This window comes from Fusarium proliferatum (genome assembly GCF_900067095.1).
Source record: "Fusarium proliferatum ET1 genome assembly, contig: FPRO_scaffold002, whole genome shotgun sequence".
Taxonomy (NCBI): Eukaryota; Fungi; Ascomycota; class Sordariomycetes; order Hypocreales; family Nectriaceae; genus Fusarium; species Fusarium proliferatum.
Window position 1 is genome coordinate 1,381,216 of NW_022194791.1, and position 22,705 is coordinate 1,403,920.

The 22,705-nt window shown below is 48.4% G+C and overlaps 11 protein-coding genes across 11 annotated transcripts; 4 read left to right on the forward strand and 7 right to left on the reverse strand.

The window, feature by feature from the left end:
* Positions 1-787: 787 nt before the first annotated feature.
* On the reverse strand, positions 788-3,081 carry FPRO_03322 (uncharacterized protein; the record flags this gene model as incomplete). Its single annotated transcript, XM_031226478.1, has 2 exons — positions 788-1,918; positions 1,966-3,081. The coding sequence occupies 2 exons, from the start codon at positions 3,079-3,081 to the stop codon at positions 788-790; spliced, it is 2,247 nt and encodes a 748-aa protein (XP_031077011.1).
* Positions 3,082-4,181: 1,100 nt separating this feature from the next.
* FPRO_03321 (uncharacterized protein) lies at positions 4,182-4,733 on the forward strand (the record flags this gene model as incomplete). The annotated part of the gene is made up of 5 exons (XM_031226479.1): positions 4,182-4,239; positions 4,291-4,317; positions 4,376-4,405; positions 4,464-4,554; positions 4,610-4,733. The coding sequence occupies 5 exons, from the start codon at positions 4,182-4,184 to the stop codon at positions 4,731-4,733; spliced, it is 330 nt and encodes a 109-aa protein (XP_031077012.1).
* Positions 4,734-6,762: 2,029 nt separating this feature from the next.
* FPRO_03320 (uncharacterized protein) lies at positions 6,763-8,724 on the forward strand (the record flags this gene model as incomplete). Its single annotated transcript, XM_031226480.1, has 4 exons — positions 6,763-6,833; positions 6,886-8,226; positions 8,287-8,450; positions 8,543-8,724. 4 exons carry the CDS (start codon positions 6,763-6,765, stop codon positions 8,722-8,724), a joined length of 1,758 nt encoding a protein of 585 aa, XP_031077013.1.
* A 580-nt stretch (positions 8,725-9,304) lies between these two features.
* On the reverse strand, positions 9,305-10,671 carry FPRO_03319 (uncharacterized protein; the record flags this gene model as incomplete). Its single annotated transcript, XM_031226481.1, has 2 exons — positions 9,305-10,467; positions 10,521-10,671. 2 exons carry the CDS (start codon positions 10,669-10,671, stop codon positions 9,305-9,307), a joined length of 1,314 nt encoding a protein of 437 aa, XP_031077014.1.
* Positions 10,672-11,545: 874 nt separating this feature from the next.
* On the reverse strand, positions 11,546-12,526 carry FPRO_03318 (uncharacterized protein; the record flags this gene model as incomplete). Its single annotated transcript, XM_031226482.1, has 4 exons — positions 11,546-11,653; positions 11,706-11,965; positions 12,018-12,044; positions 12,505-12,526. 4 exons carry the CDS (start codon positions 12,524-12,526, stop codon positions 11,546-11,548), a joined length of 417 nt encoding a protein of 138 aa, XP_031077015.1.
* A 1,504-nt stretch (positions 12,527-14,030) lies between these two features.
* On the reverse strand, positions 14,031-14,943 carry FPRO_03317 (uncharacterized protein; the record flags this gene model as incomplete). Its single annotated transcript, XM_031226485.1, has 4 exons — positions 14,031-14,067; positions 14,115-14,485; positions 14,541-14,699; positions 14,758-14,943. The coding sequence occupies 4 exons, from the start codon at positions 14,941-14,943 to the stop codon at positions 14,031-14,033; spliced, it is 753 nt and encodes a 250-aa protein (XP_031077016.1).
* Positions 14,944-15,205: 262 nt separating this feature from the next.
* FPRO_03316 (uncharacterized protein) lies at positions 15,206-16,474 on the forward strand (the record flags this gene model as incomplete). The annotated part of the gene is made up of 2 exons (XM_031226486.1): positions 15,206-15,666; positions 15,718-16,474. The coding sequence occupies 2 exons, from the start codon at positions 15,206-15,208 to the stop codon at positions 16,472-16,474; spliced, it is 1,218 nt and encodes a 405-aa protein (XP_031077017.1).
* A 654-nt stretch (positions 16,475-17,128) lies between these two features.
* On the reverse strand, positions 17,129-17,711 carry FPRO_03315 (uncharacterized protein; the record flags this gene model as incomplete). The annotated part of the gene is made up of 2 exons (XM_031226487.1): positions 17,129-17,641; positions 17,694-17,711. 2 exons carry the CDS (start codon positions 17,709-17,711, stop codon positions 17,129-17,131), a joined length of 531 nt encoding a protein of 176 aa, XP_031077018.1.
* A 644-nt stretch (positions 17,712-18,355) lies between these two features.
* FPRO_03314 (uncharacterized protein) lies at positions 18,356-19,384 on the reverse strand (the record flags this gene model as incomplete). The annotated part of the gene is made up of 1 exon (XM_031226488.1): positions 18,356-19,384. One exon carries the CDS (start codon positions 19,382-19,384, stop codon positions 18,356-18,358), a length of 1,029 nt encoding a protein of 342 aa, XP_031077019.1.
* Positions 19,385-19,920: 536 nt separating this feature from the next.
* Positions 19,921-20,703, forward strand: FPRO_03313 (uncharacterized protein; the record flags this gene model as incomplete). Its single annotated transcript, XM_031226489.1, has 1 exon — positions 19,921-20,703. One exon carries the CDS (start codon positions 19,921-19,923, stop codon positions 20,701-20,703), a length of 783 nt encoding a protein of 260 aa, XP_031077020.1.
* Positions 20,704-21,236: 533 nt separating this feature from the next.
* Positions 21,237-21,602, reverse strand: FPRO_03312 (uncharacterized protein; the record flags this gene model as incomplete). The annotated part of the gene is made up of 1 exon (XM_031226490.1): positions 21,237-21,602. The coding sequence occupies one exon, from the start codon at positions 21,600-21,602 to the stop codon at positions 21,237-21,239; it is 366 nt and encodes a 121-aa protein (XP_031077021.1).
* Positions 21,603-22,705: the final 1,103 nt, after the last annotated feature.

A 22,705-nucleotide genomic window follows, 5' to 3' on the forward strand; every position in this document is an offset into this window, starting at 1 on the left:
CATGACCTGAATACGAAAACTGGTTAGCGCCGGGAATGTAGTGGATCGTCTCTTAGAAGGATGAAACCGAGTGCGAAGTCCGGAGCTAGCGACTTATCACTGAAGGCCTGAAAGAGGCACTTTACAATGTATTATGACGTGTTTGACTCTGTATTTGTGTTGGTCTGAGTTATGCTGAGCAACAGAGGAACCATTCCTCATTAGTTGCCAATATGCGCCCTCATTCCTATGACGCAAATACCTTCAGCCTCTCAAACACATGTTCTAGAACTCATCGGGCTTATTAGACCAGCTATTCAGGCAAGTAAATTAAATATGCAAAGTGGCTTAAAATAGTGTCAGCAGCCCACTGCTCGCTCCAACATGCGCTATTCCTAAAGATGCACCCCCATAAGAAACTAAGGAATACACAAAAGAAACGAAATGATAACGCCGTATCCTCAAGCCTGACTCAAACCAGGCTTTTTACCCTTTCTAAGGGCCTCATATGCCATGTTGTTGTTATGTCCTAGCCGTTGGTGTAAAAGAAGTTGATATATAATACGGGCGAGTGACAAATGAAATGTGTTTCAGTTCGGTTATGTCCATGTCTGGTCTCGTATCGTCTCATCGTTGATGGGCCAAATCGACAGGCCGCATCATGCATTATGAATACCGCTCATGAAAAGTTACAATCCCCCAAAGACGGAGAAGATATAATGTCGTGATCCCCTTTTTACAACTGTCCCATCCTTTCACCTCCCCAGCTTCCTCCTCATGTAGCTCGTCCACTTTGTACTCCCACAGTTCATTGTTCAGGGCGGGGAGGCTCGGCCTGCCATCCATTGATATATGCCATCAACCCCATGCCAAATAGTACAACGCCAAGCATTGAGGCATAAGGTAACGCGGCTTGGAGGCGCTGGTCTTGTCCACGCACGACACCCTTTTGGGTTGCTGGTGTGATCGTGCTGGCCCGAGACAACGTCGGTGCGTCCAACGCTTCATCAGCAGTAGCGGAGTCGACGACCTCTGCTTCTCCAGTGGCGCTTTTAGAAACCCCAGAGTCAACGTTAGTCTCGCCAACGACAGCACCAGCGGCATCAGTGTCTCGCTTCCTCGACCTCGATCGAGCTTTCTTCTCAGCTGCTTCTCGAAGTGCTTCCTCAGCGCGGAGCTGAACGACCATCTCGGCAAGCGTCTTCCTATCAGCATCTCTCTCTGACTCTACAGTCTCACATCGTTGCTTCCACTCTTCCATCTGCTCCTTCATATCCCGCATCTGACTCTCCATCATGTCAATTCGACTTTGAAGAACAGCGGCTGTCTCCTGTGCAGCATCGACAGCAGGGGTCTCTTCATTGGCCTCTGCTTCAGGAGCTTCAGGGATACACTTGTCTTCTGTGGCTTCAGACACCTCTTCCGAAGCTACGCTTCCAGGTACAGCTGACCCATTCATATGCACGGTCGCGGATTCTTCCAAGCGCTTGGCGAGCTCTTCTGCTTCCTCTCGTGCACTCCTCTCCTTCTGCAGCATTTCTTCCAATTCCCGCATCCGTGCTGTTTGTGAGTCGATATCTCGCTTAGCGTTGTTGAGGGCCTCGGTAAGTTGAACAATCTGGCTGAGGTTATCAGGCCGGACAGGTGAGTTGGGAGGACCAGACTTTGGTCGCTCGGTTGGGCCACGCTTAAGTGAAGGCACATCAGGCTTCTCAGGAAGAGGCTGTTGGGGAGGGGGAGCAGGAGGATCAGAAAACCGTGCTTTGGGGTCGGCACGGAATGGTGTCCCCATTCCATTTACCATAGGTTGGGGTTTAGGGGGTTCAAGGCCTTCGGGCTTCTCGAGGTCCTTGAGGTCATCTTTGGACAATAATGTGTGGACGAATTGATTAGTGCGGCCCAGATCCTGTGCTTGAAGTCGAGCATTGCGCATTTCGTTCTGGAAAGAATTAGCCTAATCATGGCAACGGATTCGAGACGACGTACCGCAAGCCGTTTTAATATTTGATCAGTAGCAACAGGGGTAAGAAAGAATGGTCTTTGTTGTGCCATTCCGTTGGCTTGCATGTTCATAACACCGGCGCCATTGGGCATCATCCGACCGTTGCTGGCCATAGATGCATTACTGTTAGTGCGCCCTCGCAGCTGCATAGGCCCTGAAGGCATCATCATAGCGCCATTAGCTGGGTCGAGGTCGCCGAAGTTCATATCCATGACATTGCTCGATGCGCTAAGAAAGCCAGCATGCTCAACCTTGGCAGCCACTTTGTGATGGACGACTGTTTTCTGATCTTCGCTAACAATGTCGATGCCAAGCTCGAGATGGTCGGAGGTCTGCAGTTCATGCGGCTCGGATTCGCGATTTTCCTGTGATAGACGAGTCCCGTTGACAAAGGTTCCATTTGAGGACTTGACATCTCGTATATAAATTTTGCCATTGCGTTCCGCATAAATTTCAGCATGTTGTCTGGACAGCACTTTACTGTCGAAGAAACCGTTGGTTGGGGTCGGAATGGTCTTTTGGTTTGTTTGTCGGCCTATACGGAGGCTTTCGGGGGCAAAAGGCACAGCGATTGTTTTCCGTTCAAAGGTACCGTTGAGTGATAATAGATATAGAACCGGTTGGCCAGGAGGAACTTGTTCGGCACTCATGGGCCGCATCATTCCTTGAGATGTCATCTGAACCTGGCCAGGGCCGGCCTGTACAGGCCCATGGGCCGTTATCATGCCTTGACCTCTGCCAGCGGGCAGTCTAGACATGTCCTGTTGTTGAAATTCCCCTTTTGCTGGCGGCCAGGGGGCTTTCGGTTGGGGCCGTTTTCGAGGTGCGCCGTTAGCCGACCATTGGGTCAAATCTGAAGTTGAAGACAATGGAGTGCCGCCATTAGCGTGAGAGCCGTTCGAGGCAACTGTGGTAGCAGATGAGTTCGAAGATGTCGAGGAAACAGACGACGATGAGTTGGATCGAGTAAGGGTCTTGCGGGGCGCGAACATGCCAATACCACCTCGACCTTCTTCCGAATTCATTTGATGGTTGCCGTTAATCGGACCCCATGCTGGTCTTGACGCGGAGAAGGTTTGTGGGGTTGCGACTGCAGTCATGAGGATAATTGATGCTCAGCGTGTTGCGGCCGATAAACGCAGCGTCGAAGATATAAAGATGCCGGATACGGAAGTCAGACGTGTGCGGCTCGCGCGCCTACGAGGCTGATGTCACTCCACCGGCAAGTCGGAGGGTGAATGGACTTATGATGGCGGGATCGAAGAAAAACGTTGTAGTTTTGATGAAATACGATTGGAATTTGAATACTTCAAGGTGGCTTGACGTTGCTGGTGGACAAGAAAAATCATGAGCTCGTGGCTGGGAACAGGTTTTGGTAATGAAGAATTGAGACGATCGGCGATGACCCCGTCGGACCAGGGGCAGGAGGTCAAGAGGCGAGTCGGGCCAGCGACAGCCAAGATGGGTGCTTCACTCACCAAGCACGAGGATATCGCGATGTCGGAATAGGGTTTCGCGTCGCAAGAGACGATAGTTTAGAAGGCTTCAGGGCCGTGAATGAGTTGATGAGAGGTTGCCGTAACAGTGACAGTATGGGGGAGGTCTCGCTCGCTAAGCGCTGCTTGGCGTGTTGGCGTGTTCAAATTTGGAGCCCCCGGTCGACAACTCTCAGCTCAGGCACACGGAGTACAGAGCACAGTGGAGCACACGCCCAAAGACTCTGGCATGTGCTCACTGCTCGCATAACGCCAGCACCATAAGAAACAAAGGCTTGAGTGTCAGAGATTGTCTTGTAAGTGAAAGAGAATTGTCTGAAAAAAAACACAACCCATCAAATCCCTCTTGCGAGTCGGAGCCGCCTTGTGGAGCCATATCTTGACCCACGAGAGGGACCACGTGACGATTTCTTCACAGTAAAGATATGTCACTATTTTATCCCGCACTGTACGGTAGGATGATCCGTGTCTCGAGTCCCGCACCGACCTTTCTCCGAACCCTGATTCCACTTTAGCCATTTAACCAATGAGAGTAAGCCTCGGGAGGTCATTCGGGTTCGAGGAAAGTCGTCGTATGAAGAGAGCTTCATCAGCAATTGCTCTACTTTGCGCTGTGCCACTTCAACAAACTTCGCCGACCACGATCGATAATTCAGCACCCGCAGCAACTCCAAAACCTTGCGTAGAGACCTTCCGCGCTCACAATGCCTCCCGTCGCTCCTATCAATGCTGGCCAGCATGGCCCCTCCAACGTGGATAAACGTAGGCTGATATCATTCTCATGGCATTGGGTGTTGGCTAACAAGTTCACAGTCAAGATGGGTGCCATGATGGGTGGAAGTACGGCCTACTCCTCGTTAAACTCTTGTTCGCTATGAAAGATACTAACATGGCATAGCTGTTGGTGTCATCATGGGTTTTGTCTTTGGTTCGTCTGCAATCGGATGCGCTGTCTCAGCTCTGAGGTCATAACTAATGATGACCAGGAACTGTCAACATTTTCCGGTACGGAGCCGGCCCTAACGGCATTATGAGAACCCTTGGTCAATACATGCTTGGCTCCGGAGCAACTTTTGGGTATTTCTGACACAGACACCAACGACTTACACGAGTGCTAACCATGGCCCTATAGCTTCTTCATGTCCATTGGTAGCGTCATTCGATCCGATGCCGACCCCAAATTTCACGAAATGTACATGCGAGCTCAACGTCGGCCTATAATGTTGATGGCCAACCCCGCGTGGAGGAAATCATGAGAGCATCATATCATACGAGACGAGAGCAATACCCAGTCGACTTCGACTTCCACCCTGTACAGTCTGGCCTCTGATGGCCGCAATCTGTAAAATACATATCAAAATTATTTCGAAATGGACCAATCTATTGCCAAGTTTCAGGCCCACCATCGATACAGTGCATCAGACCAGTCAGAGATATCTGTTGGTCTCACGATGCGAGGGTTTTTTGTTATGCTGTCAGACTTTGCAGACCGCTGCGTTTTCCGGGTTCAAGTGACCCGTTTATATGTGACTGCATTTGAAGATTACACAACAATCTTTGAGAGGCGGCGAGAGAGCTGTGGCGTTCAATATAAGCCCTTAACCGTCCAGGTTACATTTCCTTTCAGACATGATCGGCACACCACTACCCCTACGCGACCCAGCATGTTGGCCTACCCCACGGTTGCCGATACGAGGTGACAACAACAACCACGCTCGATGTTGTCGAGCAGCTGGAAGTTCTTGTACGCTTAAGCTTTCCATAAGCTAACCGCTTTGGCTCATGCAATTTTGTCAATGGCGTTCAATAGCTTGTTATCGCATCCTCTTTTTTGCATATGCAGCAGGAAGTCAACCCTGCTTTTGCACAACTGGCGCCATGCTTCTTCGCTATTGGCGATCGGTCCAGTGGGCTGAGGGAATTGCTTTTTAGAGGACAGCTGAGAGCGAACTCTGAGTCTCACAACTTATGCCTATTGAACAACGTCGTGCATTGACGGGATATTTCTTGGGCGTGTGTCAGTGATTGTGCTGTTACATCGAGTTGAATCGTTTTATGCGGTCCATTTGAAAGCACGATCACATGCCTTTGAAGCTGACATGCTGACTTTACCAGGCTCCTTGATGTCTGGATTACTATCTCTCGACAGTACGAGATTATTGATCGGTCGATCGCAATTGGCGCTTTCGTAGCACTAATTACCAAATGAGGAACCCCCCGGCTTACACGCTTTTTGAACTGTTGGAGCTTGGTGTTGTTGGGCTGCATCGTGCAGTCCCCAATCATGACTGAGCAAACTCAAGACAAGGTTAAATCTACTCGATCGATCCTTGCCTTTCTACACACAGTCAGAAATAGTTAGAGAGGCGGTTGCCTTCAGGGCATCAACCAATGTCTGAACTGTATTTTCTGACGCTTTCCTCGCGGGCTGGCACTAGCTTATCACGCTTGGTACCAACGCCAATATCAGCAACTTTTGCGGGCAATCTTTTCGTATTTCTGCTCGAATTACTTACTGCTTAAGCTCAATTGGGCCCACTATGTTTCTTTTACGTACCTGACTACTCAGCAAAAACGGTCTGCCTGAAACGCCCGTTCAGCTGTCTAGGATCATTGCATCTGTTGGGCAGGACGGGCCACGATCTGGGTATACCCCAGTTGCAAATCATTAAAAATGCTTAACCATAACACGGCAAGTCGAGATACGGATGTTCAAGGTGTACGACCCGGTGGAGATCTCGTGTCTATTTTCCGCATCCATTGTCTAAGGCTGAGGCAACTAAGACAGCGACGGCCATTCCGCCACACCCCAATATCCCTACCACAACATTCTCACATCATGGGCCGGTGAAGCTTGACGTCTCCTCTCTGATAGGGCAATTTACTTTTACGAATTGCGCTTCTTGGTGTGCTGACCGTCATCGTGGCTTGCAGCTGTCCTGGTGCATGTAAGGCCTCGCCATGCGGTCCTCTCTCACCAAGCCCTAGTTCTCAATATGACTACAACACCTCTCATGGATATGGGACTTAGCCATGCAGGCTTAGTCCATGATAACCGAGAGTAGCTCAAGGTTGACCCGTATGCGATCGCCCGTTTCTCGCAGATGAGGCTTGATCCCGCGGGTCTTCGGCACATGTCTTGTCCTAAGATAGAAGTTTACTCTGCAGATGGACTGAGCTCATCAACACGCCCCTCTTGGCTATATAGACCAGTGTTGGTTCCTGTGAGAAGATGGCATATCTCAGCATCCTCCCTCCATAGAGACTCCAAATCCGCTGTGCAGTATGGGCAATACTAATAGCAGTCCATTCAATCTCGGGGACCTGGGACAATTGTCCCAGTTGCAGACTAATGGGTGAGGCAGTATGCTTCCGAACATCTATATGCACGAACTAATCTATTAATAGGGAGTCGTCGTATGGCACATTTGATGCACCTGACCTGCCAACTTTCCTCACTGACAACCCTACTCCCAATGGCTATCCTTGGAGTACCATGAATTCCCAAACAAATTACTATCAGGACCAACCAAATACCGGAGTCATTAGGAGGTACGACTTCACTGTCAGTCGGGGGACGATCGCCCCTGACGGCTATGAGCTGTCCACAATCCTCGTGAACGGGCAATTTCCTGCGCCTCTGATTGAAGCAAATTGGGGTGACACCATCCAAGTCACTGTTCATAACGACTTGGACGATGAGGGTGTCTCTTTGCATTGGCATGGTATCCTTCAGAAGGGAATGCCGTGGGAAGATGGCGTTCCGGGTGTAACCCAATGCCCGATCCCACCTAAAAAGAGTTTCACGTATCAGTTCCTGGCCGACCTCTATGGAACAAGTTGGTACCACTCTCATTATTCCGCCCAAGTTGCTGCTGGTTTATTTGGTCCATTGGTCATATACGGACCACGAGAAAAGAAAGACTATGACATCGATATTGGACCTGTCATGTTGAGTGATTGGTACCATAAAGAGTATTTCGACCTTGTTGAGGAGATTATGAAACCCGGTGGCAATGGTGTTGTTCTTTCCGACAGCAATCTCATCAACGGAAAGATGAACTTCAACTGCTCCAGTGTGGCACCAGGAGACAAGACGCCCTGCAAAAGCAACGCTGGCATCTCCAAATTTCGCTTCAAGCGCGGTAAAGTCCACCGCTTACGCCTCATCAACCCAAGTGCCGAAGCCATACAACGATTTTCCATTGATGGTCACACAATGAAGGTCATTGCCAATGATTTTGTTCCAGTACAGCCGTATGACACCAAAGTTGTAACTCTTGGAGTTGGCCAACGCACAGATGTACTGGTCAGAGCTAACGGCAAATTGGACTCATACTGGATGCGCAGCAACATTTCTGCCATCTGTAGTCTGGGTCGCGCCCCAGCTGCCCTTGCGGCAATCTACTACGACAATGCAAATCAGAAAAAAGCACCCAAATCACAGGCTTGGGACATCCCAGATCCAGAGACTTGCGCCAACGATGATTTGAGTATAACAAAGCCAGTGATGAAGCTACCTTTGCCTCCAGCTGACAAGACTATTGAGCTTGATATCAGCTCATTCAAAAATGCAAGCAATGTCACACTCTGGACATTAGGAGGAGTGGCTGCAAGGACAAACTACAACAGTCCAACTCTGCTCCTCAGCAAACTTGGCAATCACACATTCGAGCCTGAATGGAACGTGATAAATACCGGAAAGGCAAAGAGCGTGAGAGTGGTCGTCAATAACAAGACTCCCGTGGCGTGAGTACTCAATCAAATGAATGCGGCTTCTTGCAGTTGCTAACAATGATTTCTGCTTAGACATCCAATGCACTTACACGGCTTCAACATGTATGTCCTACATGAAGGGCCAGGTTCCTGGGATGGAACAATCATAAACAGACACAATCCACAGCGTCGCGACGTCGTCCAGATTCGGGGCAATGGTCATCTCGTAATACAGTTCGATGCCGGAGAAAATCCGGGTACGTCTACCTTCCCTGACTCACTCAGCCTTATGATAATCACCCCTTTCTGCGGTCACGGTTGCATCGTGCTGACATGCATTTGCTCATAGGTGTATGGCCGTTCCATTGCCACATCGCGTGGCACGTCTCGGCAGGATTTCTCACGCAGTTTCTCACGAATCCAGATCAAGTCAAGAAACTACGTATACCGAACGTAGTGGCTGAGACGTGTCGGCAATGGGGACACTGGACACTTTCCAATATCCCAGCACAAATCGACAGTGGATTGTAAGCAAACGTGATCCTAGGGAAGAGTGGGGTGGGGGGCAAGAAGACTTCGGACCTTTATCCTAAGGGATGAAAAGGCTTAGGCAATTTGGCCTCAGCTTAGGGGAGACTTTACTGAGTTGATTTTGGCATCCTCTTCCAAAGTCTTATGTTTTCTTGCTCCCCGAGGGCCCGGGTCTTCTCTTCGTCTTTTGTCATTGTTTAAGATCTTAGAGTTGGTGTCGATCTGTATGATGAGTATGATGAGATATGAGATCAGGGCCAGTCTGATGGTATATTCTCCTATATAAGGATCCTCTATAGTAAAAGCTACAGCATATGTCAAGTAATACAGAACTTAGTAGCATGGTGATGATAAACCAATTCTTTCATTAGACTGACTCTCGCATTGATCTAGCCAATGCGGACTATCTATGTAACCGTACCCTATTGAATTTCATCGTGATCAACATAAATAAACTCGTCTAGTCATCTGCCATCAGGTTATAGCGGGCAGGAAGTTGCAACCTTTTACACCGGCCCCGTTTTCGTACACCGTTAACTGTTAGAACGCCCCATCTGTACTCATAGTACTTAAGGAGTAACTACTTCTCCTTGTTACTGAGAGATTCTGGTACAGTTCCTCCTGTTTTAGCCTCGATCTTTGATGCCTCTGCCTTTGGTGGCTCTTCTTCAGGGGTTTGCGGCTTGGGGGGCTCCGTGACTAAAGACTCTGTCTTGCTTGCTTCGGCTTCCAGCTGCTCAACATGGGCTCGATCTAGTTTAGGTTGTTGGCTCTTGGGCGCCTCCTTGATATCATTTTCCAGATCTGTAATAGCTGTAGCTGTTTCTGGTTCTCGTTGTTTGGCTTCGTCCTTTGGCTTTTCCGAGACAGTGGGACCATCCTTGTGCTTCGTGGGCTCTTTCCCCAATGGCACGCCTTCGTCGCTCTCGTCAATAACGACAGCGCCAACTTCGGCGGCCAAGCGCTCAACCTCATCTTGTACGTCATCCTTCTCTCTACCGCCAAGCTGTCGATCTGCCTCAGCATCACCCACGGTCTGTCTCCAGAGCTTCTCAAGCTCGTCTCGCCAGCCAAGCGCATCAGCAAGCTTGCGAATACCGGCATCACAATCGCCGAGCTCCATCACATCATCAGATCGGGTTCCAATTTGGCCCACCTTTTCCATGTTGAAAAGCACGCGGGGCTTGCCCTCTTGCGCCATGCTTGGGAGAGCAGCGAAAGGGTAAACGCTGAGACTGGTACCCACGATCAAAACTAGGTCGGCCATGGCTACTTGGTACGTATTGTTATCGAATGCCTTGGGTAGAGCCTCACCGAAGAATACAATATCTGGTTTGACAAGTCCCTTGCAGCCCTCCTTGTCGCAATGGGGAACCTTGCCTCCAAAGACGTGCTCCTTCATCTTCTCATCTGGGTATTCCTCCTTGCACTCGATGCAGCGCTGTGTCGCAAAGCTTCCATGGGCTTCAATGATCTTGTCCGAAGGTACTCCAGCTACGCGCTCAAGGCAATCGATGTTCTGTGTGAAGAGCATCTGGAGAAGACCCTTGCGGGCGAGAAGGGCGATGAAGGCATGGGAGACGGTCGGAAAAAATTTCCCTGGATATAGTTCGTTTGCTAGAACATAGAAGGGCTCGGGGTGATTGCGAAAGTAAGAGATGTCGAATACGGCTTCGGCGTAGGGCAGATTGAGGCGGGCAAGATTGGCATAAAGACCTGTTCCGGGCGATCGAAAGTCGGGGACTGATAGCTTTATTAGATATGTTTTTAGTTCTGACGTCAGTTCAATTACTCACTTCCAGCAGCAGTGGAGATACCAGCGCCAGTCAAGACAACAATTCGCTTGCTCCGACCCGTTTTGATATACTCGGCGACAGCATCAAGGCTTCGCTCAGTAAGTGTAATGGGCGGCCCGCCACAACTCATAGAGGACTCTTCCTGGCCCATTCTGCGATTGAGCCAGCGAGGGCCACGCGGTCCAGGCTTATTCTTGTTTTTGCGTCTTCGACCTATTTTGACGACAATGGAAGCAAAAATAATGCTGCTTCTTCAAGTGATGCTGATTGCGCATGCATGCAGAATGCAGGGTGGGAACAACGTGAGGCAGGCGTCAAGGTGGGGGATATTCTGATTTACATCATTTTTTGCTTGCGGCCTTATCGATAAGGATATAAGTGAGATACGTGCATGCTTCAAGGCAACAAAGAAACGAGTAGCAGCCTAGACAAGATGTCATTGCTAATACGACTTTCTGATAGGATGGGTGCGTATGTTAACATCACGTCATCATCGACACAGTCATCTGAATAAACGCCAAGGCTGCTGCGTGCACTTTACATAGAAAACTAAAGCCTGTCAAGGCCCGTACGAGAGGAGCTGAGAATGGACTGGACAAATGTGTACAATTTCAGACACTCTGCACAATCTCGGTATGACTGACTCTCCGCAACTTTAATCTTGTTGCAAGAATTATGCTATCGCTGTTGTTCATGGCTTGTACGGCCTGTATGGCCTCCATAGTCGCTCATCATAGCCTGTCCATCGTGAGGCACCAGCTGTCAAGGCTTGAAACGATTCAAGATTTAAAGTTGAAGACGATGTAATTCAGACAGTCCCTCCCTGACGACAAACGCCTCGTCAAAGGTCTATAAGCGAATATAAGCGAAAGTGATAACGAGCAAGCCGATCCGCCCGCTCCCCATGACAAATTTCAGGCGCAGTTCAATCCCAGTCCAATTCTGCACACCAACGCCTAGCAATGCTAAAAATTTCCTTTACGCCCGTTTCCACCATTTGCAGTACTTCAGTCCTGGCGCTTCCCCTAACCGTGACGCTCTCGAGCAGCTGCGAACTGCTCCTCCTGTAGACGAGCGAGTTCCTCCATGGACATACCACTGTTGGCAAACTTGTCTGCCTTCTTCTCTCGACCCTGGTCATTGTTAGTCTTTACCGAATATGCTGAGGGGGAATTATGGGCTTACCTTTTGAACTTCCTTGTGCTCAGCTGCTGCCTCGAGAACAGCAGGGACCATGTCAGTGAAGCCTAGTTGCTCGAGAGCTTTCGTGATGTGATCGCAGGCGATAGTCTTCTTTGCTTCCTTCTCAGAAATCTCGTTCGCCTCTGATGAAATGAGGGTAATGAACTCGACACAGCATTCAATCAAGAGATCGCGAGCCTCTTTAGCGAATGCCACGCCTGCCGATGGGGGAAGAATTTCAGATACAATTTTTTGAACAGTAGCTGTAACTAAGTTAGTGAATGGCTTTTTAATGGGAGGAGCAATGCGACATACCTTTCGGGAGCGACAAATCGTCGTTACCTATAAGTCAAAATTGTTAGTCCAGGATCTTGAAGCAGGCATGAAGAGCAGACCGAGTGTTCCATTGTCATATTGGAGCCAGTATCTGGTTGACGCTGGCAAAGGCATCGCGAGAGACAAATAGTAATATGAAATATGGAATCAGGGGAGTGTTTGAGATAGACAGTGAAGTTTGAGATGAAAAGTAGATGCGAAAGTGTGCTATGATTGTAAAGTGTCGATAGTGATGAAAAGGGTTTCAAGATATTGAACATGATAAGAAACTTCTCGGTAGAGGTTGATACAAATAAAAGTTGAGTAAATGGTGTTCACAATGCTGTGACTTCCAACCGGTAGTGATGCATTGTCGTGATAGTCATCACGGGTTGCGAACTAAGACGGAAGGTGCGTATAAACAGGACGAGAAAGAAACACAAGAACAAACGAACAAATAAGGAAAAAGGAAAAAGAAAATACTTGCCTCCAAACTCGTGATCAGACATATTGAAGAAGCAAAAATCCGTGAATCAGGGTGGTTATGGAAAGGTGTTTGCGGTTGACTGCGTATTTTGGAAATATGACCTAGTATACACCAAAGACGCGGTTATTCAGAGACGGTGGCTGGCCGAGTGCAACGCGAAGACAGAGTCTCAACAAGCAAAAAATGTAACAAAAAAGGGTAGAGAGGAGAAACGAGGCCTTCTAGTGATGTATGTATCCGTTGAGAAGCGTGTATGTTTCGCTGTTGTTTGAGTGCTGTTGTTTTATATTGGATCTTGATGATGAGCTTCACTTTTGCTTGTCAGGCTGAGAAGGAGACAGACGGGGTGGGATGGTTACTCAGGCCCATGAGTGGTGGGGCAAGCCTCTTTTGTATCTGAAGAGCTGCTGCTGTTTTTTTTTTGCGCCGCGCTTGTAGCCAAGTCTCCACCTGGAATTTCATTTGCTCAGTGGAATTCATTCATGGCAGTGCCTCGAGCGCCAGTGGAGGAGCCTTAGGTCCCAAGGCTGCTGTGACTGGGCTGTAAGTTAATTGGAGGTTTGCTTCAGTGGAGGCTGTCTCCATTTCCAGCCACACGGGGCGCGTCTTTTTGTCGTGCACGGACCAGTTATGCAGCTATTTCAGAACTTCCATCTTTTGAAAATTTCCAATTCCTTCATCAACACATTCCTTTTCTCTCTCCATTCTCTACAAACATGCCACAACGCTCAGATCGAGCAACGGCTTTGTCAAGGCGGCGCCAATAGTGTCTGCCAATTTGCTATACCTCAGAAGCACTCACTTTGTGCGTTGCTTTTCACTCGAGTGCAGCCGCCAATTTTTTTGGGTAAGTCTCTCTTTGTTCCCCCTCCACCAACTCGCATGAAGAGATATGTTGTCGCCCCAGGCTGAGGAGGTTCGACAAGCCTCCTGTGCTGATTGACTTCGTCCTGTGCCAAATGGACAGAACTGATTGATCCCAATCATCTTTGTTTCAAAGCTTGAACCACGCTACCGGACCAGAGGCTAATCAACTAAAAGTTAGGCTGCACTCTCTGACCCATGCTGTAAGACTCCCTTCAGCACCTTTACACCCCTTCGATACGCCGTGATGCACTTTGCTATCTGGTACTATCAAATACCGACTCTCATGACGGATAAAAACGATAGCCTGAGCGCATTCGACTGCACGCTTGCTTTGGACAACATGTTGGAACATGGAACTAACATGCGACAAGGCAGCTGCTTCGAGCATCACGTCTTTGAACTCGGTTGCATGCGACAAATCAGCACCAGGTAAGAACACGCTTTTATTTCTTTCTACTACCAATATCAAATGCTATGATGAAGAAACTTACATTCCATGCTAAATCCGAATGTCCATGTGGAGCAAACTAAGAGCTTTTCATCTTTCGACTGACTTGCATTTGTCTTTCTATCTTTTATCTACTTGAATCATACGCAAAGACATAAAAGCTAACACTGCTTGAGATATCCAGATTCTTCCAATATCCCTAAGCTAAACCCTATTCTTGGTATGCCTCGACCTCTGGTGAGTTCCATCTGCATAATCGTTAGTCTTTGATGTCATAATATGTTGTGAGACGTACGAAAAGAATTTACCGCTCAGCTCTTTGAGCGGGTCTGCGACAAACTTGGCCATAACATTTCCTGGCTGGTCTGGCTTTAGCAAGATGCCCTTTTCTTTAGCTTCAACGAAGGAATCGTATTGTGCCTTGTTCATAGATGATTGGCCTTCCGATCTCAGTACAGCTTGCATCTCAGTGTCAACTCGACCTGGTGCAATGGCAACACTTGTTACGTCAGGCTCTTCAAGCGCAATGTGAGCTGAGACAGAATTGTAGACGGCCTTTGATGAACCGTAACTTGACCACGCGGCATATTGCTTGGCTGCTGCTCCTGATGACACCCAAATAATACAGCCTTTGGACTTGCGTAGCTCTTTGATCGCAGCTTGGGCCTGGGGTTGTCAGTATTGTTCATGCTCGTAAGAGGCCTGGTCAAGATCTCCTTACCAAGGCAATACCGCTGAAGACGTTGATGTCATAAATCTTTTTCCACTCTTCGACCGTGGTGTCTGCAAACTTCTTAGGCGCCAACATGCCATGGTTGATAACCAGACCGTCAATTTTGCCGAACGAGGATACAGCAAGGTCAACCAGCTTCGAAGGCAGCTAGACAGCAAACATCAGCCTCGTAACTCCTGAGCTTGTAATTGGGTTAGGTACACACCTGAGGTTCGACAATGTCTCCAGCAATGAATTGGACCTGTTCCGGGTGCGATTTCTTCAACCCCTCCAATGGTTCGGATGATCGAGCTGTAATAACAACCTTGTGGGATTGGTCAAGCAGGTAACGGGTAATGGCAGCGCCAATGCCCTTACTGGCACCAGTGATAATGAAGACTTTGGAGCTCATGTTGAGAAATCTGCTGTGTGACTGATACTGTTGATGTTCGGTGAGTATCTGTAACTTGTCACCTTTTCGAAGCTCAAGAGAGTGGGGGGATTCTTGGTGGTGATGATGGTGGGGTCAATTCTGGAGCTTCAATCTTGTTTACCCTGTATCATCGTCACTCACGTCATCGGTTCTTTCTTGGTAATAGCCCGCCTGCATCAGCTGAGACTTGTTCCGTTTTCTCAATTATACAATAGATTTCTAATCCTAATACTTGATCCCAATGGCCTCGACGGTGATTGTTGGAGGTGGCATCATTGGCATCGCGACAGCTTATTATCTCTCAGAACATCAACCGGGTTCAAGCATTCACCTTGTTGACTCATCAGCAACGCTATTCGCCTCGGCATCTGGCTATGCTGGTGGATTTCTCGCGAGGGAGTGGTTCCATCAAGATCTTGCATCTCTGGGGGAACTGAGTTTTGATGAGCATGAGAAATTGGCAAAGGAGTTTAATGGGAGGGAGAAATGGTTGTACGCCAAGTCAGTGACTGTGAATTATGAGCTACCAAGAAGCAAACCCAAAGATTCGACTGGTCAGGATTGGCTACGTGATGGAGGGAGTCGTGCGGATGTAGTAGAAGAGAGAGGGGAGGTTAAAGACAGGAATAGCCCGCCTTGGTTGAGACGTATCAAGGGTGATGCTCTCAGCTTGGTTGATAATGGTGAAGGGACAGCTGTCCTGTAAGTCACTGTCTTATGAGACCGATATATTCTGACAAACCATATTTGTAGAGACCCCCTAAAACTATGTCAGTTTCTCCTTGAGAGGTGTCGAGCAGCGGGTGTACGGATCCATAACCCTGCCGTTGTTCTAAGCGTGGGCGCCGACTGCCATGATGAGCTATCATATGTCCGTATTGGCTACACAGACTGCTCCTCTGAGACACATATTCCAGCTACACGAATACTTGTATGTACTGGGGCATGGACCCCAAGTGTTTTGGAGTCCATGTTTCCCGGATCATCTATCAACATACCCGTTGTACCGCTCGCAGGACACTCACTTGTTGTACGAAATCCCGCAGATATCGGCGATACGTACCACTCTGTATATACAAACATGGACGACTTCTCACCGGAGATTTATGCTCGACCAAATGGACATATCTGGCTCGGTGGCGTGAACGCATCTTTGCAGCTACCACCACTACCAACAGGTGCGAAACCCATGGATGCGCCACTTGAGAAGTTGAAGAACCTGGCCCGGCAGATTATAAGAGCTGAGGGTGATGAGCTGGAGGTAATACGGACCGGGTTATGCTTTAGACCTGTGCCAGAACGAGGAACACCCTATATCACACGCATAGAGGATGTGGATCTACGACAAGGCTACAGGACACGGAAAGGACGTGATGGTGGCGTTTATGTAGCGACAGGGCATGGACCATGGGGGATCAGTTTGTCGTTGGGAACGGCGAAAGTTATGGCTGAGATGATGCAGGGAAGAGATTTAAGTGCTGATATTAGTAAGTTGGGATACTGGCCGTGATCGAAGCTTGGGTAGTTGAGGTTGGATACAAACAAGTCACACAGAGATCCTGATATATGAATAGCATCCTAGCACGGAGTTAACCGAAGTAGCCTTTCCATTGTACCTGAAACGGCGGCTAAGATTTGCTTGCAACTGATCTATTAGGCTCGCATGCAAAGCACGCTATACCGCTCAGTTTGTTCCCTTGGTCACAAGCCCACATCCTGGCGATAGACTTATCATAGCCTAAGGATATCATGAGATATGCTTAGGATATATTAGCAAGGGAAGGATATCATCGCCTTTTGTTGGGACGATATCCATGGGTACCGCGAGCAGTCAACTGATCCGCAATAAACTCTGGCATGTCTTGTTGAAACTGAAGATTGGCGGTATCCAGCTCAGTCCCAGTGATAGCCTTGACTGCCAGTGCCTTGTGAAAGTCTCGATACTGCGAAGGTATGTCCGACCACTCTTCCTCATTAAAAGTAACCGACAGTTCGAAGCCAACATCTCGCAAAGGAGCCATTGCCTTTGCAAGCGAGACGAAGTCTCTCCAGGGAAGATGCATATGGATCTCAAGTTTCATCTTGTCCGCGAGTGCAACCAGGTCCTTCACCTAGAAGCAAAAATGGAATTCCGCTTTGGTGGTGGCACCGTGGGCATAATCAATCATCTCCCAGGTGTTGAGTGCACTTCGTGAATTTGGGGCATCTGTGATTTGTTGAGGGAGAAGAACGTGGCGCAATAAATTGATAGTTCAAAAACGCACTCGTTACAATAGAACACAAACAGCGTTTTCGAGGCAGTTTGAGCAAAGGCAGGTTGATTTGTGCCCTCCTCCGATCCAATGACATAGCGATGGAGATGCTCATCGTGAAAGAATGACATGCGGTAAGGGAATAAGTCATTTGTGGCAGCGTCTTTGGTGTTTGGAGCCGGCATGATCGAGCGAGTATATACTTCGACCCTTCGTTCCTCGGGCGAGAGGTCATTCTCTTCGTGATGCAGAATACCAGAGTTTGCTGCAGTAGCGCCAGTAGAAGCCAACATAGTGGTAGAATCTTGAGTTACATGTCCTGGACGATCGATATCCAATGGGTCAGTTTCCGCATGCACTGGATGGGCGAACTGGGCGGTATCCTGACAAGTTGTATGGAAGGACTTGGATCTCTTACGAAGCAGCTAAATTATGATATTAGAGAAGTCTCATGGCAAGATAGTCGACAGCACTTACGCTGTGATGGAGATCCATGTTGACAGATTTGATGCTTTTCAGGCGCAGAGTTTAGGGTTCATGCCTTCTCCTCTCTGTAAGACGACGGACCTGTACGTCTGTGATATATGTCAGGTAATGCGAGAGAACAAAGAGAAAAAGAGTCTTCATACGATTGGAGAAGACTAGATTTACCAAGTGCCAGGTTTCGCACTGCTTGAAGTGGCCGTGTGAAGAGAGCAAAGCCCCAGCTTAACGAAAGGGTTAAAAACCTGAAGAAGAAATATCAACCGGAGCAAGAGATCAATGGGTAAGCTAATGCAGTTAATAGAAAAGTTCAGACGAAAATGCAAAACTGTGCTGTCTGTATTCGTTTGCCCCTACCAGGTCACGTCCAAGTGTCTGCCACGTTCATAAGCAACTCAAGTAGCTTAATGCTCTGATAATCATAGCCTCTTCTTAAGGAGCTCTGAAACAGCCATTTTGAAGGCATCCTACCTCTATACTAAGTTTGCCTAAGTTTTACCTAAATCTTTCATCACTTGGAATAGAAATTCTGACTTTTCTTGCCTGACGTAGCTTCTTTGGGGTGATTTGACGTCTTTCATATCTTGTTTTGTTAGACATGTAATAAATCTTAATCTTTTTTCATACCGTTGTGATTTTGGCATTGATGGAAGCTTCTATTTCACGAGACAATCACGAAGTTTCTTGATATCTTCGCTCCCAGCCCTACAGCATCCACCGACCAAGATGGCAGGCCACTTTCCTCTATCCTCCGTAGCCTTTACGACTGTCTCAAGTTGACGTTCCCAAGATGAGCGTCTATGAGTCTCAACGCCGTCTGGCATCTCCCATTTCTGTGTTGTTGTGTTGTAAACCTCCCCATTTGTTCCGTCAGGATACAGCACCAGAGCAGGCCACTCCGTAATCTTGCCGCTCTCAATCAAGCCTGAGATAGTGCGCTCAAAGATTTCAAGCAGTTGGTCAAGCTTGTCGACCTTGGTGCAGTTAATACCGATACCCCACGGTAACTTGGATGAGACCTCGGGATCCAGCATGGCTTCCACGGCGGCTTCGATGGAGTTGCCATCTGGCATTTTGAGATCTTTTTCAGGGGAGAGACATGCCGTCCAGTAAGGGAGGTTAGACAGTGTTGGTGTCGCAGCGAGAGCTTTGCGCATGGCAATGATCTCGTCAACGCGGGGAATAGTCTCGAGGGCAACATAGCCCACTCGCTTCTGTATATCAGAAATCTCAGCGAAGACGCCCAATCGCTCACGGTGCCATGCCTCCAAATCAGCCAAGGAGTTGTGCTCAGCATCGTATTTCCCACTGTACTCCTGACCTGGAATCATGCAAGCTCCGTAAGGTCCAATGCTCAAAGCAACACAGCCCTTGTCCCCCACAGCACGCTGAGCAATACTAACAGCATCATCCAAGAACCGAGGAACAGTTTCACGAGGGATACCCTCGGGGAAATCCTCAGTGCGAGTGTCGGCGAAACCATGGAGCGAAACTTGATATGTCGCTGTGAGGAGCACGTCAACTGGGACAGCTCCGAAATCGCTCTGACAGGATTGGAGAGTGGATTGGTCAGAAACAAGCAGATGAGAGGACCAGAGCGGCGTTGAACGGGAGAAAGTGACAGAGTACTTGGACTCGAGAGAGGTGCCGAGGCCACCGTCAAGAATGAGAATTTTGGAGGGCATTTTTATGTTGGTGGTTGTGGTTGTGGTTGTGGTAGAGGTTGAGTTTGTGCCCACTCTGTCTAAAGAAAAGAGAAAACTAGTGGATTGTCAAGACGCCCTTTATCGAGCACGAGTCCTTAGTCGGGAATAACATCATCAAGTCAAAGAAAATAGCTTATTTTGATGTCTGTTCATGTGAAAATCTGACTGGCGTATTTATGTAACACGATATTGCTGTCAAGTAATTCTCGTAGGAGGCTTAATCACAGAAACAACATGGTGATGCTAAATGAAGTTTCACTAGACCCCTCAAGCCATCTGGATTATCTGAACAACAAAAAGAAGGGTAAAGGAAATCCAGTGATCAGTCGCTAAAGACATGTATTTCGAGCTAATGGACACTGTATCTGAAATTCTGCATTTGGAGGATATCGCCACTATATGTCCGGGCTCTAGAAAGGGTCTTCGCGTTCGCTGAAAGGTAATGAAACACAACTAATTACACAGAAATAAGAGACAAGCAATTGGTAAGTATTCAATGAGTGTTCATATTCAGCATGAGTGCAGGGACACTGAACAAGGCTAGACAGCCTCCTCGCCTGTTCAGTGATGTCGAATGTTCGATGATGCATTGTCATTGTTCAAGACGGAAAGAGTCTGTCAAACAGCTGCATGAAATATTTAAAGCGAACCCCCATTCGTTACAATTACTTTCTCTTGTCATCCTCAGATCAGCCTCATCCGATCGGCGATATCACCTACAACCGTACACTCGTCGACCGAGCCTTATCCCTCACCACAACACAACTCAGGAAATGCCCTTCCGAAGATTCTCTGGATGTCCGGGATCCTCTTCCGAAGAATTTCTACAGCTGACTATCGGAGTTTGCACAGATCCTGTGGAAGGCGAACCAAACCACTGGATTCTGATGCTCACCGATGATGACGCCGAGTACGCAACATGTTACCATTCCTTGGGTGGTCCTACGAAACGCAGACCCTGGGAACTTGTGATCGAGAGTGGAGAACTAAGAAGCTGGGACGCCGACTACTTTTATTACGTCGCTGAGATATCAGCGCGACATCAACGAAAGGTGAATGCTTCGGCGAATAAAACTCCAAGTGGGTTTAGCCAAGGATGGGTTGTGAGAGTGCTCTGGGATCTGGAGCTGCAGAAAGTTGTTCCTCTTGGTACGACGAAGAGGATCGCTCAAGCTGTGGAGGAGGATCCTTATGCTGATGCATCACCTATTGTGGAAAAGCACAAGGGTTTCCGGGATCAGATGTTTGACTGGGCAGAGAAGCACTGCTTGTCTAGGCTTGGGTTACCTGGACGATAGAAGGACTACATGGCGCAGGTCGCTTTCTCTCTCATCTCTTTGAGTTCATGACAGGTAAGTAAAGGTATAGTATAAGCTACATGGTAAAGGAAATAAAAGAACTCGCAAGCCTGACGACGAAGCATTGTCTCATGAAAATTCGAACAGAAGGCTACGAGCGATTATGCCCCGAATACAATTCTGTATAAAGACGATCATGGTCAAACTATGATCATAATGTGAGATGAAATCCTCCAAGCTTTGAGAAAGTTGTCATAATTCAGGCCTTCCTTAGGATAAAATACCCCAAACTTTACCAATGTCATCATTTGTCCCGCACGTTCATAGCATATCGGCAGCATCAAATGCTTCTTATGAGATCTATGGCTCGCCCAGATCCTCGATCCTAACCCCCCACATGGTCCAATCCAAGAAGTCTAATGCCTTGTTGATGATGCTCGTCATCGTAGTTTTGAGCGATAGCAGACAATATGTGAGTGTTGATTATGTTCTTCTTGTCTCGGATCTCCGACTTGTAATTTTCCACAGCAGCCCTAGGCTCTGAGTTCGTAGATAAAAGTAGGCTTCTGTGGTCCTGGTCGGTGAACTCGTCCAGTTGCTTGCTCCTCCCACGCTTTCTTCCACCAGGGTCCGCATCGAAAAACAACCTTTGCGAATTGCATGCTGAGTCCCTGACCACCTGTACCTCGACTAGCCAGTAGGGAATGCGGGGGCATAGCTTGGGCAACCTTCTTGATGGTTAAGTGGCGCAGGACTGTGTCGAGTCGCCCTTTATATGTATCGTGGGTGACCGAATGATAGGTCTTCTTGAGCGCAATCGCCACGATATCCAAAAACCACACGCTTTCATCGACAATGATGAATGAGTAGTGGGGGCAAAGATCAAGATGCTGTTGCATTGTATCGAGTATCGCCTCAACACGTCGTGACAGAGAGTTGTCTCCTTGCTCCAGCTGCCGACGCTACTCGGTAACCTGCTCGAGAGCTTAGTCGTCCATTTCGTCGGGAATGGTATTATCCACGTCTTCCTGTCTCATAGATTCCATAACCATAAGACCTCTGTGGGCCAGCTTTAGCTGCACTAGCATCGAATGGCAGGCATGCTGCTGGGCCTCGATGAGGTACGGCCAACCTGCGGCATCGTCTTGTTGCGTCGAGGGGCCTTGCCACGCGCCTTCTTGCTTCATGATTTTCTCTTCACAAGATGAGTCGTCCGTGTTCCATGATACTTTATTGGACTTGTGTCTGTCACTTGAGTCGAGAGCAAAGTGTCGCCTGTGTCAGTCCTAGGCGGAAGGCGATCTCGAATAGTTGATATTGGGTTTGAGAAGCTGGCAGCGTCGAGCATCTGGATGTGTCAGGTCATGTATTTCCCCGTGCGATGCTGAGGGGACATTTTCTTAAGTTCTTTGAATGTTCTCTGCAATACTTTTAAGTCGGTGATGGATGCCCTTCTAGTAGACTCGGGAGGGCATAACCGTCCTCCCATGTGTTGTCTAGAGGTGTTCCTGTCAAGGCTAGACAACCTTCGAATTGTTCACGGAGTGTAGTGATGACAGCAAATGTGCGGGTGTTGCGGTTCTTGATGGTATGGGCATCGTCAAGAATCATGCATTTTCCGATCGGCTTCCATGGCTCGGGACTTCAGGCTGCCATGACGGAGGACCAGGTTCAGTCTCTTTGGGAAGATCGTTAGCTATGAATTGTAGTCTTTGATGGTATCCTGGAACCTGGGGACACAGTCCACCTCCTCAGTAAGATCTGAATAGGAAGTGATCTCGACCCGGTACTACCACGGGTGAAGGGAAGGGGGGGAAGGATTCTCCAAAAGGCAACGATGGGCCCGTGGGCATGTCTCACGTTGACCGATACCCGTCCTTGATATTTGTCTGCCTTGCGCCCAGCCTTAACGCATCAAAGAAGGCATAAATCTCGGCCATCCACTGGCTACATCATGAGAGGTGCAACGATAAGTGAAGGCCCATCTCCAAGCTCCCAGGAT